Source organism: Filicampus tigris, chromosome 7 (assembly GCF_054856515.1).
Source record: "Filicampus tigris isolate MCC_2025a chromosome 7, RoL_Ftig_1.0, whole genome shotgun sequence".
Classification (NCBI taxonomy): Eukaryota; Metazoa; Chordata; class Actinopteri; order Syngnathiformes; family Syngnathidae; genus Filicampus; species Filicampus tigris.
This window is the reverse complement of record NC_141223.1, coordinates 20,717,766-20,739,983: the sequence shown is the minus strand read 5'-3', so window position 1 is coordinate 20,739,983 and position 22,218 is coordinate 20,717,766. Positions and strand designations below refer to the sequence as shown.

The 22,218-nt window shown below is 42.4% G+C and overlaps 2 protein-coding genes across 4 annotated transcripts; both read left to right on the top strand.

Moving 5' to 3' along the window:
- Nucleotides 1-274: 274 nt before the first annotated feature.
- On the top strand, nt 275-8,483 carry thap12b (THAP domain containing 12b). Of its 2 annotated transcripts, XM_086035847.1 has the most exons (5): nt 275-640; nt 4,220-4,340; nt 4,579-4,686; nt 4,769-4,805; nt 5,834-8,483. In XM_086035847.1, the coding sequence occupies exons 1-5, from the start codon at nt 552-554 to the stop codon at nt 7,726-7,728; spliced, it is 2,250 nt and encodes a 749-aa protein (XP_085891973.1). In that variant the 5' UTR covers nt 275-551; the 3' UTR covers nt 7,729-8,483. The 2 variants fall into 2 exon arrangements, with proteins under 2 accessions (XP_085891973.1, XP_085891974.1); XM_086035848.1 differs by lacking the exon at nt 275-640 and having other exon boundaries at nt 4,221-4,340; nt 4,490-4,686.
- Nucleotides 8,484-8,637: 154 nt separating this feature from the next.
- On the top strand, nt 8,638-21,333 carry map6b (microtubule-associated protein 6b). Of its 2 annotated transcripts, XM_086035850.1 has the most exons (4): nt 8,638-9,999; nt 12,703-12,919; nt 15,685-15,733; nt 17,403-17,532. In XM_086035850.1, exons 1-3 carry the CDS (start codon nt 9,383-9,385, stop codon nt 15,727-15,729), a joined length of 879 nt encoding a protein of 292 aa, XP_085891976.1. In that variant the 5' UTR covers nt 8,638-9,382; the 3' UTR covers nt 15,730-15,733; nt 17,403-17,532. The 2 variants fall into 2 exon arrangements, with proteins under 2 accessions (XP_085891976.1, XP_085891975.1); XM_086035849.1 differs by lacking the exon at nt 15,685-15,733 and having other exon boundaries at nt 17,403-21,333.
- The last annotated feature ends 885 nt before the right edge of the window (nt 21,334-22,218 follow it).

Genomic DNA, 22,218 nt, shown 5'->3' with positions numbered 1-22,218 from the left:
CACGCTACCCCACTGTATTTAATAATCTATAGTGACACGGGTGCCATAATTTTGGTTTACCCATTGCGCAGTGTCGCTTAGAGCCGACCATATGTATCTACGAATGATCACACAAAAAGCCGAACATGCACTTAAAAACGCACGTTACTGTCACCTATCACCGGTAGATGGCACCACTGAGAAACTGTGATTCTGTGACATACATTGACGTAAGGAGGTTTCAGTTGTGCTATGATTGGTCAAAGTCTCGTAGAATTAACCAATGATTGTGCTCTGAGTTTGTCTCGGGCCAATCAATAGCCGGGTTCTGAACTGCGTTCTCGTGAAAGATTGTCGTTTTGTTCAGCGTTTCTCGAAATTCAACAACGGTCAAATGGCACGCTTTTGAGCTCCGGTACTATTTATTGTACGCTGTCCTGTGAGACGCAGCGAAGCGTGATCTGTGTGGTTCGACAGATCTGAGTTTACAAACGAAACGACTTTTAAAAAGGTAACAAAGTTAGTCGAACGTAGGAGTAGTAGCAGAGTTTGCTAACTAGTTAGCTTGAAACATGCCGAATTTTTGTGCGGCCCCGAACTGCACACGGAAGAGTACACAGTCCGATTTGGCGTTTTTTCGCTTTCCGAGGGACCCCGAGAGGTAAGATACAATATTTTATACCTAAATCCGGGAAGTGTTTTGCAGTCAGTATAAGGGCATCACTTTTAGGGGAGAACTAAAGGTGTTGATGTGTAAACACATCGCGTGTGGTCCATTTTTACAACTCACGGCTGTAAAACGTAATGTATTTTCTTAAATAATTGCATTTTATGCACATGAAAAGGTGAAAATAAGGATTAAAATATACGGTGGCCGACAGGGGAAAACGCGCTGCAAACAGAGGAACGCTGAAAAAAAAATACTGCAATTAAAAAAAAGAGAGAAACACGCTCATGCAAACATAAAAACCCACACATTTGCAAAACAAAAACGCTGAAAGTAAGAAATGCTCTAAACGGCCAAACGTTGCAAACACAGGAGTGATGCAAACAAAAAACTATGTTGCAGTCATTGCAGCTTTACTTTCTTGCAGTTTTTCTTTGTTTCTTTTTCTTTTTATTATTGTTTGTGTATGGTTTTTTGTTTGCATCATTCCTGTGTTTGCAGAATTTAGTCGTTCGCAGCGTTTCTTACTTGCAGTGTTTTTGTTTTGCAGTTGTTTGATTTTTAGTTTGTACGTGTGTGTTTTGTCTTTTTTGTTTGTTTGTTTTCCCCAGTGTTCGGCCGTTTCCAGCACATTTGACCCTGTCGGCCACCGTAAAAAAATCGGATAAACTAGGGCTGAGCGATATGACTGAAAAGTATCACCATATAAGTATTTTCATATTGGTTGATATTAGGGGTGGGCGATCTGACACAAATATCATATCCCGATTTAAAAAAAAATAAAATCACGATCACAATTTTATCATGATTCTTTTTTGCATCGTTTTTTAAAGACTCATTTTTTTGCACATTTCTGTTTTTGTGTACATCGTTATGTAGCGGACTGTGCAGTTTCTCCTCCACCAGTGCATAGTAAATCATCGCTGACCTGTGAAAAACAGGTCCAATTAAAAAAAAATAATAATAATAATTTTCACGTTAATGCAATGTCTGTAACATGGAAACACCATTCACGTAAAAATAAAAAAAATTGAAAAAAAATGGAGAGTATTGTTTTTCACATGGCGGCACGGTGATCGACTGGTTAGCACGTCCGCCTCACAGTTCAGAGGTCGTGGGTTCGATCCCGGCTCCGGCCTCCCTGTGTGGAGTTTGCATGTTCTCCCCGTGCCTGCGTGGGTTTTCTCCGGGAGCTCTGGTTTCCTCCCACATTCCAAAAACATGCATGGTAAGTTGATTGGACACTCTAAATTGCCCCTAGGTATGATTGTGAGTGCGGATGTCTGTCTTTGTGTGCCCTGCGATTGGCTGGCAACCAATTCGGGGTGTCCCCCGCCTACTGCCCAAAGACAGCTGGGATAGGCTCCAGCATGCCCCGCGACCCTTGTGAGGATAAGCGGTATAGTTAATGGATGGATGGATGGATGGATGTTTTTCACATGATAGTGTTTCTAAATGCTTATTTGCGTTAGTTGCAATATTGTTGATACACATACATTAGCCTTCATTCAATGTTAATACAACTAATACTCTATTGCAGTGCATACATTATAGTTGACCAACCGTTTTAGGACTACTTTACCTTGCATGCTCCGTTGGGTTAGCTGCTTCTTCTTCGTTGGTTTAAATGCTTCTTCTTTGTTGGTTTTGCGTCTTCCTCTTCGTTGGTTCAACTTCTTTGTGTTTGGAGGCTGATGCGCGCTCCTACCATGCCTCGATCGTGTTTGTTTTCAATTTTTTTTTTCTATCGAACGTTTTATCCAAGGCATTTTCCATTGATATCGATCATGTGTCAATCGTGATATATATATTGATATTGAACTATCGGTCCAGCCCTATGAAAAACATGTGTCAAAATGATGCAGTGTAGCTCAACATCATAACAATTCATGCCCACATGTAGCACCTGTCAAACTGCAATCAATTTATTTTTATATTAACTCTTGTATTAGATATCATCAGATTATGCAAGTGGATGTAATTAAGAGACATCCGTATTTTGGAGTGGCATGATAAGGATACAATCATGGTATTTTTGATAACAATAGCACAATTGTACGATACTTTGTACGCAGTGATTATTTTGCAGTGACTGGCAACTGGCCACCTCACATTTTTCCGTGAATCGTGCGAGAACATCCATCCATCCATCCATCCATCCATCCACCCATGTCTCGGGCGTGCTGGAGCCTATCGCAGGTGTCTTTGGGCAGTAGGCGGGGTACACCCTGAACTGGTTGCCAGCCAATCGCAGGGCACACAGAGACAAACATCACACCTAGGGGCAATTTAGAGTGATCAATTAACCTACCATGCATGTTTTTTTGGAATGAGGGAGGAAACCGGAGTACCCGGAGAAAACCCACGCACGCGCGCACGCACGCAGGCAGGAAGGCCGGGGCCTTAATCTAGCCCACGAGCTCTGAACTGTGAGGCAGACGTGCTAACCAGTCGACCACCGTGCCGCTCGTGCGAGAACAAATTCTGCGCTGGTAAAAGCGTGCCAGCTCGTGTTATAGTGGGTAGAGCCGTCGACCTGAAGGTGCTGCTTTATTCCACTGGTTAGATTACAGCTCTGTACCTTTTTATTTAATTTATTTTATGTTTCCAATTTCTTGCAGCCAGTCAGGAGTTGTAAATGATCAGTTTTGTTTCATATATTTATTGAAGAATTGAACAGTTCTACAGTGGAACATTTTCGATGTAGATTGTGAAACCAAAATAATTGGCAAAATGACTAGGTCCACACAAAAATAAAAGGTTAGGGTAAGGATAAGTAGGAGGTTAATAATAAAAAGAGGTAACATTCTAAAAAAAAAAAAAAAGAGGTTGGTGTTAGAATTAAGAACATTTCAGGTGTTTTACCTATTTAAAAAAAAGAACAAAGTTCAGGTAAGGTTATGATTAGCAATCACAAAGTTAATGGGCAATGTCCGGACTGACATGTCCTAAGGGCCACAGATGGAATCGGGAGCCAGTTAATATGGAAGCCATTAGAACCATAACACGACAGCCTACACGTCACGCTAAAATAACCACTTCCCGAAGTTCCCGGCCAACTTACTGCAATCACGGTAAAATAGCCGATACACGGCAGGCCAAGAGTTCCATGCTCCGGAGATTGACCGATTGGAGAAGTTCACGGCACAATAACCACTGCCTAAATCGTGTGAGAAGATACGTGGTTATGGTTTTGTAATCCAATGTGGAAACAAAATCACTGTTTGTTCGATACTTGCCATGAGTGTAAAATAAAAGAACCATCAACTTATTTTCATTGGTCATTGGACAGCAATGTTGTCGCGAGTCTCGCCTTGTCCTATAAATGGTTGCCACGGCATGTTCCGCCTCACTACCGTTGCAATCATTTCACAATTACACCAATATATGTGAGAGGACCAAAACTGTACCTACCGTAAGAGAAACCCCTGCGATGCACATCATCATTGTTGTTGTTGTCCTCCGACCCTTTCACGTCCTCGGAAGCTCCCATGTCGGTCGGGACGGCGGTAATCCAAGAATGTATTCTGTGTCTGAAATGACGTCAACAAAGTGCGTGTTGCGTGTTTACAGATGTCGAATCTGGGTCGAGAACTGCCGCAGAGCGGACCTGGAGGCCAAAACCGCCGATCAGTTGAACAAGCACTACAGATTGTGTGCCAAACACTTTGACCCGGCCCTGGTGTACAAAACGGTGAGTACCTCACGCTTGCATTCATTGTCCAAATCTATCAACCTTTTTCATAATGTTTGGAAACAATAGGCAGCGGGGTGCTTCTGAGTACTTTGGACCGTTGACCCCGTTTTCTCATTCAATTTCTCAACGGTGCAATGAAATGCAAGGCTTTGTCTTCTACCGGTGCGAGTCGAGATGGTTTGAAGTACGTGCGACGTCAGGGTGAAAAGGTCCACGAGTTGTTCGTCTGTGTCAGAGCCCCTACAGGACGGTGCTGAAGGATACGGCCATTCCCACCATCTTCGATCTAACCAGCCACTTGGCGAATCCTCACGTCAGACACCGCAAGCAGATCAAAGAGCTTGTGAGTGGCAAAACACTCACATCTTTAACTGCAACCTTTGTGAGTTAAACTTGTCATTTTGGAATCTTCCTTTTGCTTTCAGACGGAGGAGGACCTAAGACGAATCAAGGAAAGAAGGTGTAAGTAAATTGGGGCTACATTGGAAAAGTCAGCTTTATAGACGAGGTGCAATGCAATTCAAGGACAGGACATTTTGACGTGGAACAATTCGCCTTTATTCAGTGAGATCGCGATTCAGTTCGATAAGACACAGCTCCGTTTGAGAGAGTGTGACGCATTTTATGGCGTTAGTTCGATGCCGCAATTACGTAATGTCACAAAAATGTGTCTCGCGTGTATGTAATGGGAAAGACCGCGCACAAAAAGCATGTTTTGTGCGTTCAAAAATGTGTTTCGCGTGTACAAAAACCGTCCACAAGCACGCATAAGATCGTTTTTTACGCTTTCTTCTCTACTGCGCGTACAATATGCTGATTCACGGTTGCGATTCAGGCGTTATAATTGTGCCACGATTCTTAACCAATCAGGAGTCGGACAATGGGGCTAATTCCTATTGGCTGTTTTCTATCCAATCGAATTTTACAGCAGAAAGTACGACATCCAGGAAGCCTCAAACACAAACAGTCGGTGGAAGGGTGTGGTATATTGTTGTGGTAATAATTTAAAAACAATGTTTTTTTTTCTAAGTATCTTTGTTTGGCTTAACGTTATTGTCCCTTGAGATACCAGCAGTTTTTCTTCTTCCGGTTTCTCCCCCCTTCTTAGTTACGGTTGGATAGTAAACAGCCAATCAGAATTAGCCCTACTGTCCGACTCCCGATTGCTTAAGAATTGTGGCACAATTATGACGCCTGAATCACAAGCGTGAATCAGCGTATTGTACGCATAGTAGAGAGAAGAAGCAAGCGTAAGAGAAACTCAATTCTGCGTGCGTGTGGACGATTTTGTACACGCGAGACACTTTTGTACGTGGCAATTCACATTACATACGCGAGAAAAGACATTTTTGTAAGCGGTATTTGACGTTACGCTTCGGTAGTTGTGGCATCGATCTAACGCCAAAGCATTTAGTTTCTTGTCGAAAGTGGTGTCACGTCGTAACCCGTGAATTACCAATCCCGTTTGCATCCCCCTCTGAACTCCTTAGTGGCGTCCTCTGCGGAGAAGTCCAAAAAGGAGAGCGAAGATCAGATCCCAGACGAGCCGCAGATGTCCGCGGAGGAGAAGCAGCTGCGCGATTACCTGCGCTCCCTGTTTGAGGTGGTCCTGACGCTGGCCAAACGCTGCATCCCCTTGGAGACCTTCAAAGGTCTCGCCGGCGACAACCTGTCCAACAACTTCCAGGCGCTGCTGGAGTACCGCATGCACGCCGGAGACGAGGCCCTGAGGAAGCGCTTCGAGGTCACGCCGGTGAACGGCGAGTTCCTCTCCTCGGCGCAGCTGTGCCAGCTCCTGGACGTGTGTGAGAACACGGTGAGGGAGGAGGTGCTGATGGAGGCCAGGGAGAGCCGCTTCTTCTCGCTGGTCACCGACGACCTGGTGGACTTTGGCGGCGACAAGCACCTGCCGCTCTTCCTGCGCTTCGTCAACCAGCACAACGTCCAGCGCGAGGAGTTTTTGGACTTTGTGCCGTTCGACGGCGACGAGCTGGCGCTGGTGGAGCGTCTGGAGGCGCAGCTGACGGAGCGCTGGGGGCTGGTCATGGAGGATTGCCGCGGGCAGGCGCACAAGGTGACCGGGGCGGCGGCCACCAAGATGAAGGCGGTGGCCGTGCACCTGATGGAGAAGTACCCGCTGGCCCTTTACATGCCCTGCTCACGCATGGCGCTCAACATCCACCTGGCCAACAGTCTGCCCTTCCCCAACGTGCAGGTGCTCATGGAGACGCTCCGGCGGTTGGCTGCCTTCTTCAAGGGCGCCCCGGCGCAGTCCCTGCTGGCCGCGTGCATCTCCGCTCACTACCAGAAGAGCGACGAAAAGGCGGCGGCGCTCCATCAAGCCTGCGGCGACGGCTGGACCGAGCGACACAACGTCTTCGACGTGCTCCTCGACATCCTGCCGCCGCTCATCGCCTGCCTGGACGCCGTCCACCACAATGGCGAGGGCGCCTTCGACGGCGCGGCGACGGCCGCCGCCTACTCCCTCGCCGAAACCCTGGCCGACTTCGAGATGGTTATGACCGCCGTGGTCCTGAAGAGCGTCCTCACCTTCACCCGAGCGTTTGGCCGCAACCTTCAGGGGGAGACGCTGGACGCCTTCTGCGCCGCCAACAGCCTGACGGCCGTCATGCATTCGCTCGTGGAGGTCAACGACAACATCGACGTGTACCACGAGTTCTGGTACGAGGAGGCCGCCAACGTGGCCGCCTCCCTCGAAATCCCCGTGCGCGTCCCCCGGCTCTTCGTTCAGAGGCAGCGCGCCGCCGACATGGGCGAGATCCAAGCGGAGGCCTACTACCGCGAGTACGTCACGCTGCCCGTCATCCACAGCGTCATGCAGGAGGTGGAGGAAATGTTCTCCGAGGTCAACCTCAAAGTCCTCAAGTGCCTGTCGCTCGTGCCCGCCATCATGGGCCAGATGAAGTTCAACACCAGCGAGGAGAACTCGGCCGACGTGTACCGCGCCGACCTGCCCAGCCCCGACACGCTGACGGCCGAGCTGCACTGCTGGCGCATCAAGTGGAAGCACCGTGGCAAGGAGGTGCGCCTGCCCGCCACCATACACGAGACGCTGCAGCTGCCCGACATCAAGTTCTTCCCCAACGTCAACGCTTTCCTCAAGGTGCTCTCCACGCTGCCCGTGCTCAGGATGGAAGAGCAGCAGGGCGCCGCCGCCGGCGAGCGGCTGCGGGCGTACCTTGACGCCGTGCCCGCCAAGCTGTGGAACCGCAGCCTCGCCGTGCTCAACGTCAACGGCCACGTCAAGCCCGACCTCGACGTCATGGTGGACAAGTACTGCAGACTCTACCCCGAGGACGAGCCCGAGCCCGAGACCGAGACCGAGCCGGAGGCTGAGCCTGGGGAGGAGGTGGCCGCCAAATGAACCGAGTCTTCCATTTTGGGTCTAGACTGCCGCTTAACTGCCATCTTTTGTGTTTAGTGTACAAAGCCTTTCAAGTGACATTCGAAGGCTGCGCCATGTCAGGACATTCAATCAAGTGAGCAACGTGAGCATTTTTATTTTTGTACACGCTTCCTTTTCTGTTCCCGAGCACACCACAACAGTCTGCACCTTGCATCGTCTCAACCTTTCTTGAGCCGAGGCACATTTTTTTTATTGCAAAATCTTACGGCACACCAACAAACAAAAATCTACCGGTACTCACATATTTACAAACACATTGTGAAATCTTGTGGTGTGCAGTTTACTGGTGTCCAAAAACATGAAAAGTATTGACTTGCTAATGGAATGAAATGAAGCAACATTACATGCGATATGAATAGCCCGTCCAAGAGAAGGGAGACCACAAGAAGAAACTGCTGCACCAATTACACACTTGCCCGCCAGTTTATTAGGTACACAAAACTAAGGCTGGGTTGTAGTTATTGTAGCTACTTTAATGACTTTAAATATTACAACACAGCATTTTTTTCGTGTATCACGTAATTATTGGATTGATGTTGTTCAACATTTCCCTCATGATGAGTCATTTTTGATCACTGATATTTAGTATTTTATTTTATTTTTTTAAATGTTTCTCAATTCACTCAGAATACTGATATCTAATTTGCCGAGTGTGTTACATTTTTACAAGCCAATGTTGCATTAATGTGCACAATAAATTACTCATGCATTTTCTGGAGTATTTAACCTCATTAAGTATGCTGATGAGCTCGAGCTTTTCACTCTGATTCAAGGCGAGAGGCGGGGTCACTGGACTGCTTGCCAGACAATCATAAGGCACATGTAGACAAACAAGCATGAGTCACGCTTGCATTCACACCAATAGACAATTTTGAATGAACATTAAGTGGATATATTTTGCATGTGAAAGCCCATGCAAGCACAAGCAGAACATGCAAGCTCCACACAAGGCCCAAGCCAAGACTTGAACCGCGAACCTTGGAACTGTGAGACAGCACTACTAACCGGACCATATAAATGGATGGATGGATCTTATTTCAGCAGTGTGTATCAAAGTGGTAGGTTAATTGAACACTACATCGTCTCTAGGTGCGACTGTGAGTGGCAAGGTTGTTCGTCATAGCTCCAGCACGCCCGCGATCCTCGTGAGGGTAAGCGGTTCAGATAATGGAGGGATGGATGGATGGAAATACTGGGGGGAGCGGGTGCCGAACCGCGAGTATGCCGGGGTCTCTAAGTGATTTGTTTTTTCACCATTGATGTGCCTAAAACGCCATTTTAAAGATTGCTAGAGAGCATTTGCGGTCTTTAGGTAATCCAATTTACTTTAGACGGCTAAAATAATTTAATTGTAATTTCCACCGCAGGTGCATGTTTCTGTATTTTGTAATAATGTCCTCCAACTGAAGACTGCCCAAAGTAAAGTGCTGCGTCCTCCCTCTGCTGGCTTAACCATGCAGTTGCGTTCAGGTGCAAACCGTGGGTGGGGTCGTCTTGCCGCGTGCAGCCTCAGCACGTCCGTCGAACCCTCTGACATCCTGCAGGGGGAAAACAGCGAGCAGTGAAGCCCGCTAACGATCCCGTATCAGCACCGCCGCGGACAGAAAGCATCATGGCGTGGCCGTGCATCACGCGGGCTTGCTGCATCAACCGCTTCTGGAGCGAGCTGGACAAGGCGGACATCGCCGTGCCTCTGGTCTTCACCAAATATTCGGACGTCCAGCACAAGCAGCCGAAGGGGGCCGCTTCGGAGTGCCAGCAGGAGGCCGCCAAGGCACCGCCCGCCGTCGCCGCCGCCTCGGACGCCTCCTCTTCTGTCATGCGGCAAGACTTCAAGGCGTGGAAAGTGCGTCCGGAGCCCAGCTGTAAACCCAGGAACGAGTACCAGCCAGCGGCGGGCCCCTTCATCCCGGAGACCCAGTACCAGAAGGACTACAAAGCGTGGCCCATCCCCAAGAAGCACGATCACCCGTGGATCCCCAAAGCCGGCCCCACCACCACCGCGGGGAAGACGGAGCGAGTGGCAGCCGAGATGGAGACCGGCGTGGAGAAGAGCGAGATCGAGGAGAAGCTCCAGGAGAAGGAAGCGAAGGAGCCGGCCAGGAGAGACAAGTCTGCCGAGAGGAAAGACCAAGAGGCGCCCGCCGGCAGCGGGCAAGGCAGGGCGGCCGCAGACGCTCTCAACAGACACATTAAGCAGACCATGAGCACTTCGAGCAGCAGCTACAGGTAACGTCGACAAGACAACCGACACGTCTTTAGAGCCTTCTTCTATTTTTTAAGCCCACGGAGGATACTGAAAATGTCCTCACTTACGCATTTCAGAATGTCATTTTACAGAGGGTCACTGAATGCCACATCACTTTCTCATCTATATTGTGTTATACTGGATCATCATATGTTGTTATATTTAATTCCATACCACATTTCCCACGGTATTTATCACCTGTAGAGAGTACCTGGCATCGAGGGTAAGGTGTTCGTAAGGGTTGAGGCCTTTATTTGTCCATTTAATGATTTCACTACTGATGTTATCATCCATCATAAAAGAATTTAATATTCTATAGTAATAAAGTTGCATTATGATAAATTACAATTACTAATCTAATACTAACATTAGAGTTGACCGTTCGTACTCGTGGATGGCACACATCGATTCACCTATTCGCAGATTTTTTTTCCCAGATATTTTTTATATTTAGAAAACAAAAAAAGGACCCCCCCATTTTTCGCAGAAAATTGATATTGGAGGTGTATGAATATGTAGGGCTATATGTATATGTAGGACTAAACAATACTGTACACAGAAAGAAATATTGATATCGCGATAATTGCCTATGCAATATGCATATCGCAAAGACATGCAATAATTTCCTTGTATGTTTTTATCTGAATTTGACCTATCAGATGCAAGCTTAAAGCACATCGCCACCCAGTAGTTGGACATTATCTAGGGCAGTGATTCTCAACCAGTGTGTCATGCGGGGGCGGAGCCAGGACGTGGCTCATGGGTGGGCCTGGATAAATCAGGGTGGGCCTGAATATTTCCCTCACTGAGCACAATCCTCCTGTCCCGACACATCTATATTCAAATAAAATGACAAACTGGATAATATGAAGTTCAGATCAGCTTTAGACAAGCGCAATTATGCCATTCTTAATATTCAATACAATAAAAAAAATTTAAAAAATCCAAAATAATAGTGCCATGGCACTTTAGCGTGCCGTGGGAAATTATCCAATGTCATTTAATTTGACAAAGTCTATATTTTCTTCTAATTAAAAACAAACTCTTTTGATAATGTATTCATGCCAACCAAGGGGAATTACAATTAATTAAAAAAAGAACGCATTGACCTTGCTTATTTTGCGGCATGAAAAAATTGTACTAAGAATTGTACGAAAAATCTAATTTCTTTAGGTACATGTTAAATATCACAATAATATCAATATCGCTTGATTAACATCCATATGGCATATCGCATGTTTTTCCAATATCGTGCAGCCCGAGTAATGTGTATTTTTTAATGAGTTACAATGTACATAACGTATATAATTTGTCAACAGCACTTTGCCTTTAAACACTAAACATCTAAATATATGACAGGATCATATTCAAGATGCTACTGTGTGCTCTACATATTAGCAAGATGTAGTAGCGCAGTGACATGGCTTATTGCACATTCTCCTCTTACAAGACTCCCATGACCTCTGTGAGTGATATTTCCGTAAAGATAAGGCAATTGTATTGATCTGTCCCCTCCCTCCTGCGCCTCCCTTCCAGCACTACCAAATCAATGTTGTATGAAGCCCCAATGAAGCCAGCAAAAAGACTGTGTGTGTTCAGTAATCACGCGTGCTGCTCTCTATAATCACAGTGGAGCGCTAGCTTCCTGCATCCACATCCTAATGAACGTGATGTAGGCCAAGACTGAATAATTCAATAACCTGTTGGGGGGTTGGTAGCACAGAGATTGCCAGCCTCATGATCTTCTCTTTCCACTTAAGACATGAATAAGAATAGAGTGTGATGAGCAGTTAAGCTTTATTAGGTGGAAAGACCATCATGGCCAGGCTGATGCACTTTACACAGTGGACGGTCAATATGACGCCCATGAGCAGAAACCAGCTGAATATTTATGTCGTATTGCTTCAGTGGCCTGTATTCACTTCAGACCGTTAACACAAACGGCTCCAGATACAACACACAGTGTAACCTCCGAAGTTGAACGTCCCAAAAGTGGTACTATTAGATAGACTTTCGTGATAATGGTTTGAACTCTAGGTTTTATTTCACTTTTGGTGCATATTTTTTTGTAGAAACCTTCAATTTGAACCACTTTTGGGACGTTTGACTTCGGAGGTTTGACTTAATGCAAAACCAGTAGTTGCAGTTACAGCATGTTCCATTTCTGGTTCTGTTTTCATCATCACATCATTAATTGTTATCCTATCCGCAATTCGTTTTTAAAAATCATTCAGGTCTAGTTTGACTAAGACTACAACGATTCATCAAATAATTTGATTACAAAAAACAAAAAATGGAATCTAAATCTCTGCCTCGAAGCTTCGCTGAGATTATTTTTCCACACGGACTCATGTTACTGCAGTGGTACACATGTTATTGTGTTTAATAAGGCAAAATCACTTTTTATTTAATGACCTGATTCATCAATAGGATATACTCAACGATAATAAAGAATTCAAAAACATACAAGCCCTAGTTTGAACTCCCAAGTTTTGTTTGACTTTGTGCACATTTGCACCGCTTTTGGGTAGGTCAGCCTCAGCGGTTCCACTGCATGTGTTTTATGTTGAGACTTATTTAGTTACTATTATAAGGCAAAGTGCTCCCCAGGGACATAGAAGCCTTCACTAAAGCAAAGCGCTTCCACTCAATACATTACACATTGCGTTGTTGTTGTCTTGCAGAACTGAGTTCAAGGCCTACAAGGACGTGAAACCGGTCAAGCCCATCAAGGCGGCGTCTCAGTACAAACCTCCGGTCGAGAAGGAGACCAGCCTGGAAACCAGCTACAGCGCCACTTTCAGGGGCGAGCAGGTCAAGGCCCAGCCGGCCGACAACAAGCTGCTGGAGCGCAGGAGGATACGCAGCCTGTACAGCGAGCCTGGCAAGGAGCCACCCAAGGTGAGCGCACGCACTCGCACGCACACACACGCACGCTTATAAAGGACACTTCATTCTGAAGGCTCTCACTATATTTACACAGCGAGGTCATCTAAGGAAGGATCTGAACAAGATTGGACTGATCAATGACGGATGACGATTGACGAACCAGCAAAATTTATTAAAATGCCTACCTCTGATCATTGGCTATCACTTTTAACAATGTTCACGTTAGGTTTTGAACCGATTAGTCAGCTTGCTAATCAGGTTTTTTTTTTTTTATAGTTTTCTGCTGCCGTCGCCCAACTATAATGCTAGCATAGCGTTTAGCCTCGCTAGCTTTATCATCACAGTCGCAACTAGTGAGCTAACAAGAACTTTATTCATCATATGGGTCATTTCATTCAACAATGTTGCTTCACAACGCTGACGTCAGTGTAAATGGCTGGCCTATGCTACAAGCGTGTCAAATTATTTTACCAAAAATTAGACCAGTAACAAGTCTATCCTCAAATACCGTAAAAACACAAATGAAATAGAAACAGTGGAACAGATAGACATTCTTAATTTTTGGAGCCTGGCTACGGTGTTCTGCTTTCAACACGCCATCCTGCGGAACGGCCGGTTTGTTGAAGAGAAACATTGCGCAAGACTCTCACTAATTACCAGAGTTGGGCATTCCACTTGACCGACGGACTGGTCCGTCTATCCGTCGCCCGTTTTGCTGAGGTTAGACAATAGATGGGAAACTTAAAAAAAACAAACGAAACAAAACAAAAAAAAACGGACTAAGCAGACAGAAGTGGATTTTCACCAACACTCCATTTCAGAAGATGGCAGTAATGCACCAAAAGTTTTTTGCCAACCACTAAAAGACAAGAAGAAGAAGAAGAAAAAGACGACAAATTCAAAGAAAAAAAACCCATTATATTTTTCTAAAGAGGCATTGTCCCTCCATCCTCGAGTTTCCGCCCTGCATAATTAATCGACCCACGCGGTCCCAGTTGCTCGGACTCAACCAACCGGTGTCAAGAAAGGACTCAACCATCACGCAGGTGCCGCACTCCTGACACGCGGTCGAGTAAGGAAAAAATAAGAGCGTTGTGTGCTCTGTGTGTGTGTGTGTCAGTTGTTTTCGTTTGATATTTTTTCTTTGTTTGGCGACGTGGAAAATTACGTTCTTGACGCCGATTGGCTGTCGCTGACGAGGGGCGGGCTGGCGCCACGTGCGTCGATTAAATATGCAGGACGGAAACTTGGGGACGGAGGGACGATGCCCAGCTCTGGTAATGGATCATTTATTTCAGTTTTCACAAGGACTAGGAATCATTTTAATCCACCAGGATTGTACCTTTGGCAACAATGTGACACAGGATTGTGGTTAAGGTAAGCAAAACTTTATCAAGAGTTAAATCGGCGAATGACGGATGCAAAACTTTAGTTAAAATGCCCACCTTCGCTCATTACAACGTATAACAACTACAGCCAGTGTTATGGTGAATTGTACTTGTAATGATTTGTTTTCATTTGTGCCCGAGTGTCCATCAGAAAGGTCTTTAACACCGGTCTGTGGTGCAAAAAAGGTTGGAGACATCTGTACTATGCTGAAAAAAAATATGAATGACATCATTGATTAATCGACCATGACTCAAATGTATCAAATCACATTATAGTCACCTACAAAGAATTTAAGTCGCTCAATCCCTACATTACATGGCTAAATTATTAACTCACCTGTACAATCTAATGAGACCCAGTACAAGAGCTGCATGAACATGGATGTTGGATGTTTATTATTTTGCTTCGTTAAAAGGGTCACCAAAATATTAGAAATAGCTTTCAATATGATAACGTGCACTTTTACATCTCTGTAAATTCCAACCACAATGATATTTATAATGTAATTCTGGCCACTTAATAGTTTTGGTTGTGTTGTTGTTGTTTTTTTAAACCATTTGTTATAATTACACAAGGGTCAATGCATCTTTTAGTTTGTTTTATAGCTGGAGAAAGCAACAATATTTTAAAATGTTGAAGTAATTAAATAGATTTTTGTAAATATAATAAAATAAGTAAATACATATTTTTTCATTGTATATAAAGATATTATATATTATTCAATATTTAAAAATGAATTTTCCTTGATTATTTCCATTTTTGTTAAAAACTTTAAAATGTAGATATTTTTTAAATCAAGAAATACAAATTAATTTGCTGTTGTTCATAATGATACTATATAATATTTTGTGTATTAAAATAAAATTTCCAGGATGTAATTTCCACTTTTCTTAAAAGTTCTTAAAAAAAATGCATAAATGTTAATCAGGTGGGTACAGTTGGTGAATACAATTTATAATATGATATTTTGTTTGTTAGCACGATTATCAAAAAGGTCAAATATAACATGTAAATGAAATATCATAACATTCACAATCAGAGTGTATATTATTTAAGGTTTTTAAAATTAATTGCCGAGAAATATATTTCCACTTTTGTTCAAATTTTTTAGATGAATTTTTTTTTTTCAAATCAGTTCTTTAGGATTTCCTTTCTATTTTTTTTTACTTCATTTCTCAGTAAATATAATGGGTATGTGTGGATGTGTTTTTTGGTTGTAAAATAGTATGATATTGTTTTGCCTTGGCGGAAGTATTAGGCTTGTATCGACTCTGTTGCTGTCGCTGTTTCCATTTTTCCACCCATAACGGTAATAGTTGCCCCATATTGTGTGTGCGTGTGTCAACATGTCTTCATGTAGCCCCTCCCTCCCTCTCTCATTCTCGTAGGACGTGTCAGAGGTTGAGAGCAGCTCTGTTCTAAATCTGCTGTAGTCAGGTGTGTTTCCATTTTAGAAAAGCATGGGGGCTCACCTCAGACTACACATACACAACCACACCTTACTTTAAATATTAAAGATCTCCTCTTCACTGGTTGCCTGCGTCACCTCATTTCTTTTGATTAATCCTGTCAATCATTCATGACAATTTTGTGGCTTCATTCTAGAAATGCATAGTTGTAGACGACCACATTGTTTCCCACAGGGCCTCCTCCCAGTTTTGGTGATGCCGTGTATATACTGTATAGTGCTTAACAAATTTATTATCGCACCACCTGTCTTAAAAAGTAGACAAGAGCTTTGATGAAGACCCTGGGACGAATTAATTTATTCACAAAACGACACAATGTCCTGCTGAGATTTTTGTTTGCTTTTTCATCTGTTAACGTGCAGGGAAAATTTGTCATTGTTATTATTATTATCATTATTATTATTATTTGATTTTACAATATGTAGTAGGTAACTTCGGTTTCCACTACACAAATCAACAATTGGCTGACATTTGCAGCATGTTAATGTCAGCGGGCCATCATTTTCCATTCTTTTTGTCATCACTGTTGTTTTTACAATTTACAATGTTAACAATGTGCAGCGAACATCATAAAAGTTTAATGAAGGGCCACAGTTTGACCCTCGAACCAATCCATTTCAAGATATAATTTTGCAAAATTAAGGTCTTAATGTTATCGGACAACATTTGTGAAGTTTTTTTAAAGTCATTATTTTATGAGAAGAAAGTCACAACATTGAGGGGGAAATTGTATTAAAAAAATTGAATTGAATAACATTAGATTCTAAATAGGAGAAATGCATAAAAGTGTTATTGCCAAGGGGGGGAGTAGTCAAATAGCAGCCTGTGTTAGCAAAAATCCTTCAGGCTTCTGCTAAAAAGCAAAACAAGTCTAAAATGTCTGCAAAGAACAGACCAACATTTTTTGGGGTTAATGATGCACACTTAATATGGGTTAGTGGAGACTCTAATTCAAATGAGTTTTAAATATCGACTGATCAATTCTAAACACAGCCATATCACAGCTCCTGTATAAGAGCGTATGCACACTCGTGCAATAGCATTTTTCAGTTGCTTGTATTTACTTCCCTTCTCAAAAAGATGGGGGGAAAAAATCAATTGAGTTGTGCACAGGGGCGGCTCCATGATTTTTTTTTTTTCTCTCCTGGGGCTAAAGGGGTGCTTGACCGATACCTAGGTGGGCTGAGAAAATAATTGATCAATATATTTTAGAATATCAAATCAAATGCTGGAGGGACTTAACTGGTGCTACACAGATTTCGAAAGCCCCCCTTAACCCCGGTGTAGCGCCATCCCTGGTTGTACAGGTTAAAGGTCACATTAAAGGTGGTTATTGAACTTATTTACAAAAACCTGGCATATGAACAGGGGTGTGTAGACTTTCTATATCCATCGTAAGAAAGTCACATACTGCACAAACCAAGACTACTAGAATTTGTAGAACTGATCATGTCACTTCCTCCCCCTGCAAGAAAAGGCACAAAAGATCCTTTTTGTGCTGTTTAATTGTCATTACACTAACCCCCATAAACCCCTGTAGGACACCTTAAGGCGATGCATGCTCAAATTGAATTAACTAAACCATTTTTTTTTTTTTTTTTCTTTCAAATTTACATTCGAATGGGTTTTTTTCACAGACGGACAAGCCGGCGTCTCGCATCAGGCCAAAGAAAACAACGACAGGGAAGGCTGTGAAGAAGGCCAAGGAGAACAAGGAGAAGAAACTGGCGGCCGCTTCCGTGTCCGCCAAGAAGAAAGATGAAGCCGCCGCAGCGGAGACGGCCGTCACCAAGAAGAACAAAGAGATCAGCAATAGACTGGCCGAGGCCAAACAGTAACATCCGTATCGTCGTCAGCCTATTTGCAACATGTACGTACACTTGCTTCACCAGAGCTGAGCATTTGTTTATGCTTTAGAGTTCCCGTCTATATATCAGACCCGCGCGGTCAGTCCGAGTCAGCCAAACGGCGTCGAGAACGGACTTTTCCGGGACCACGTCACACGTAGGTACCCCACTCCTGACACGCGGCCCAAAAAAGAAAAAATACAAATAAAACAGGTTGTGTACCTTTCGGCCCCATTTAGTTTTTATTTCACCGATCACCACGCTGTGCGTGTGTCTGTTGTTTTTATTTGATATTTTTCTTTATTTAGCGGCCTGTCTGGTTGTGCGGCACCTGCGTGTCACGAAAATTATGTTCTCGACGCCGATTGACTGTCGCCGACGAATGACGGACTGGGACCACGGGGGTCGGCCGGAAATGCCGGCCAGAAGTTATAGACGGATAGAGATAGACGATGCCCAGCTCTGTGCTTCACGGCCTTTTTCGTCATTTCACCTTTAGCTCATTTACATGTACTGTGCGTGTGTGTGCGTGACGGTATGTGTGTTTGTGTAAGAGAGGGCAAATGTGTGTGCACTCAGAGATGATTTATTATGTGAATGCCCGGAAGCGTAACACATATGTTATTGTACACCATTTAACTTAATTATATTCTACTCTCCTCAGTTTTTTGACATGCTTCTCCTTCCACATTTCTTGACCGATTCTCATCATTCCAACTTCAACATATTCCAAAAATTCCCGCCAATTATTTTCCTCATTCCAACAATGCAGTTTTCCCACAATTCCACATTTTTCCCAGTAAAATTCCCCATTCATTTGCAATTACTGTTACACCTTCAACATAACAGCATAATTCCTTTTCGAAATTCTAAATGTTCAGCTCATTCGGTTCACCTTGGGAATTCATTTCAACATTCAATTCAATACTCACATACCATGAATTTCTCATTTTTCACCAAAATATTGCACATTTTTCACGAATATACATCCACATCATTCCGTATCGTTGAATGTCATTCAATATCATTCCACATTTTCACCACATTTTTCATTTACATATTACCGGTACACATTTTTCAACAGTCATTCCATATATTTCAATATCGTTGCATATCCTTCCATATTTTTCACCAAAATCCTTCCACATCATTCCATATCATTCACAAATATTCACAATTAATCCATATCATTCCATAACGTTCCATGCCATTTCAATATTTTTCCTCGATTCCATTTAGTAGCATTTCTTACCATTCCACAATTCCTTAGTTTTTCCATTCAGCTTTCCAGTATTCACACACAATTTTTCCAGAAATGGCATTTTCTAATATTAATATTATTATTATGATTAATTAAGCACCTAATTTGCACATGAGTCCTGAAGAGCCATGGTTATGTGTGCTGCATGTGTACAAAAGGGAATTTTACATTAGAACTCCACATCCGATGATTGTAAAAACTCATTTTGTGAGGGGGGAGGGTCGATTTTCTCGTTACAGTGCCTCGGCTGTTACGTTTTGTTTTTTTCCCCATCAGTGGCTGATCTCCAGTTTCATCCGTTTTGTTGCTAAGATACCAAATCAATTGAACTAGAATTCCATGCAGCTTGCATGCAAGGCCCCCCTTCTGTCCTTCCCCGACATACAATATGCATTCTTGCTTGTACATTGAGCCTTTTAGGGTCCATATATGCTATGCTGTTTGAAATATATGCATGTCTAGTAGTAACAAAAAATGATAGTCTAGTCGTGGCTGCAAAAGCTATGAAGTAAACACACACCAGCAAGGTGGTTCCCGCTGCAACCTTATTGTTACACTAACAACAAAACTGTAGTTTTTAAAGGAGATTGTAATCCTGTAACCCCACCTTCTACTTTCAACTCAATATGTAAAGAAACAATACACATGAGGCCATTTGAGTCGGAGTTTTGGGACCACACTGAAATGTAAAGAAAACAGTCATAATATTACGGGAAAAAAAGTAAGTAACTTTGCAAGAAAGAAGTCATAATGGTACTAGTACAATGTCGTAGTACTATGGGGTAGCGCTGCACGATATTGGAAAAACGTGCAATATAGATGTTGACTATCTTCATTATTGCGATATTTAACATGTACCTAAATAAATGACATTTTAGTATCTTATGAATGAAGTACATTTTTTTTTAAGAATAAAGTTATAATGTGTCAGACAAAAGGTTTAATATTGCAAGAAAAAAAAATTGTAAACGTCTTCACAGAATAGAAATTGTAATTTAAAAATATTAAGTCATAATTTTAGATTAAAGTTTTAATATTACGAACTTGTCCTAATTTTACAAGAAAGAAAGAAAAAAGTTAACATTTTTAACGAGAATAAAGTTATACCGGTAGCATTACTTAAGAGTTGTGTAATGCAAGAAAAAAAAATTCACATAAATTAACTATTACTCTTCACAGGAAAAAAAATGTAATTTTAAAAATGTTAAGACAATTAGTAGTAGTATTGTTGCAATATTACGATATTACGTGACAAAAGTCCGAATTTTACCAGAATAAAGTCACAATACTACGGGGGAATAGTTGTAATATTGCAAAAAAAATCCCTTTAGTTATGATTTATGTAAAACTTGTGAATTAGAAAATATATAGTCTTAGTTTTACAAGAGTAAACGTGTTAATTGTGATATTATGAGAGTACAAGGAAAATAACTTAAATATAGCAAATAATTTTGCTGGGGGAAAAACCCCAATTTTCCAGGACTTAAGTCATTACTTTGCAGGAATGAAAGTTGTAATACTACAAAAGAAAAGTCGAATTTTTATGCTAAAAATGTGACAATTTAAGAAATAATATTATAATAGTACAAGGAAAAATGGAATATTACAAGAGCGTTTTTTTCATTTTACACAATGAAACTTGTAACAATATAAGTAGCATTAGTAAAATAAAAGTGTAATACTACATCAAATAGTCCAAAGTTAAAAGTAATAGCATTGTGACAAAAATGTCCTGTTGACTGTATATGAGGATAAAATTACAATGTTACGAGAGAGAAAATATGACAAAAAGCCACTAAAATAATAATGCCATAAGAATGTTATGAGGGAAAAAAATATTACAAAAAAGTCACCATTTTACAAGAATGAAGTAGCAACATCAAGACAAAAGTCTACCGAGAAAAATACTGTATGTAATACAAAAAATGTTTTAATATGAGTAAAAATAAGTTTATGACTTCCCACCCACATAATATTTCAACTTTAATTTCATATTTGTACAATTTTTCTTTTCAGTGTGTCCCTAAAACTCCTTCGTCAATGTCTCCAGCATTAATATGCACTGGGTGCCTCCAAGAACTCAACAGTACTTGATTGTGTGTATACGTTTGTGTGTGTCCGTGTGGGGGTGTACGTGCGTGTGTGTCCATGCCACCATCACAATACAAATACAATAGAATACAATTTTATTCACAAAGAAGACAACAAAGTGCCACCATGCCCACTCCCGCTCCCTGGTGCTGAAGGCCGCCATGTTTTTTTTTTTGCGTGGTCTGCTTTATTCTGGCTGGCTTTCTGCTGGTTTTCTCATCAGTGAAGAAAAGCTATAAAAGGACAAGACAAACGGACGCACTTGATGATGTGTTTGTTGTGACCTTTGTGTGTATGTGTGCGCGCGCGTGTGTGCTTCTCAGCTTGTTCAGAATGATCTCGGATTAAAGAACAAAAAGTGAATGTCAATGTCTTTTGTGACTTATTTTGAGTGTTTGTGACTTGAATTCTTCTATTTAGACGTGAAAGTAATGTAATGTCATAAATAAGTCGTGTTTTCAGGTAAAACGGGGTTAACATTTTTCTAAATCAGATGGGCCATCAGATGGGCCATGTTGTCAAAAAATAAGCACGGTATAGAGTGGGACCAGCATCTTGAGAAGACTGAAGATCTAAAGATACCTTTTTTTCATCAGTGAGTGCGTGCTTGGGTGACGTCACTGCACCTTGTGTAAATGAAGCAGAAAATGCTCGCCTTCCTTGACCGCTGCTCCTGCAAACAAAAACACAAATCCTTTACAAGCCATAGTTCTGGCTTTGTGCGATATATGCAGCGTTTTAAAACGGACATAGGTCTAAACTTGTCTGGCGCATTGTGATCAATGCCAGTTTTATTTTTTAACAATTTTGTGGTGTATGTATTTTTGTTACTTAGCAAATGTTCATGGGTCTGGTGGACCCGCTAGAGTTTGAGGTTTTCAAAACAACACAATCAAATAATTTTCTGTTAAAATACTCAACAGATGTTTACAACATCCCAATTGCAAGTCATAAGAACAGCAAACATTAATCTTTGCACTTTACCTTTGTTAGATCATATTTATGAATTTATGAATGAACTTTTTAAAAAATAAATTGTAATAAAAATCCCAAAACAGTGTATTATCCAGAGCTGGGTATCGCCTAACCACCACGGGTTCCCGTCTGCATATTTAAACGACCCATGGAGTCCCAATCCGTCCCTCGTCAGCGACAGTCAATCGGCGTCGAGAACGTATAACACGTCACACGAGCAGACACGCCGCCAAACACAGGAAATGTATCAAAGAGATAGAGATATATTTACGTTCTATA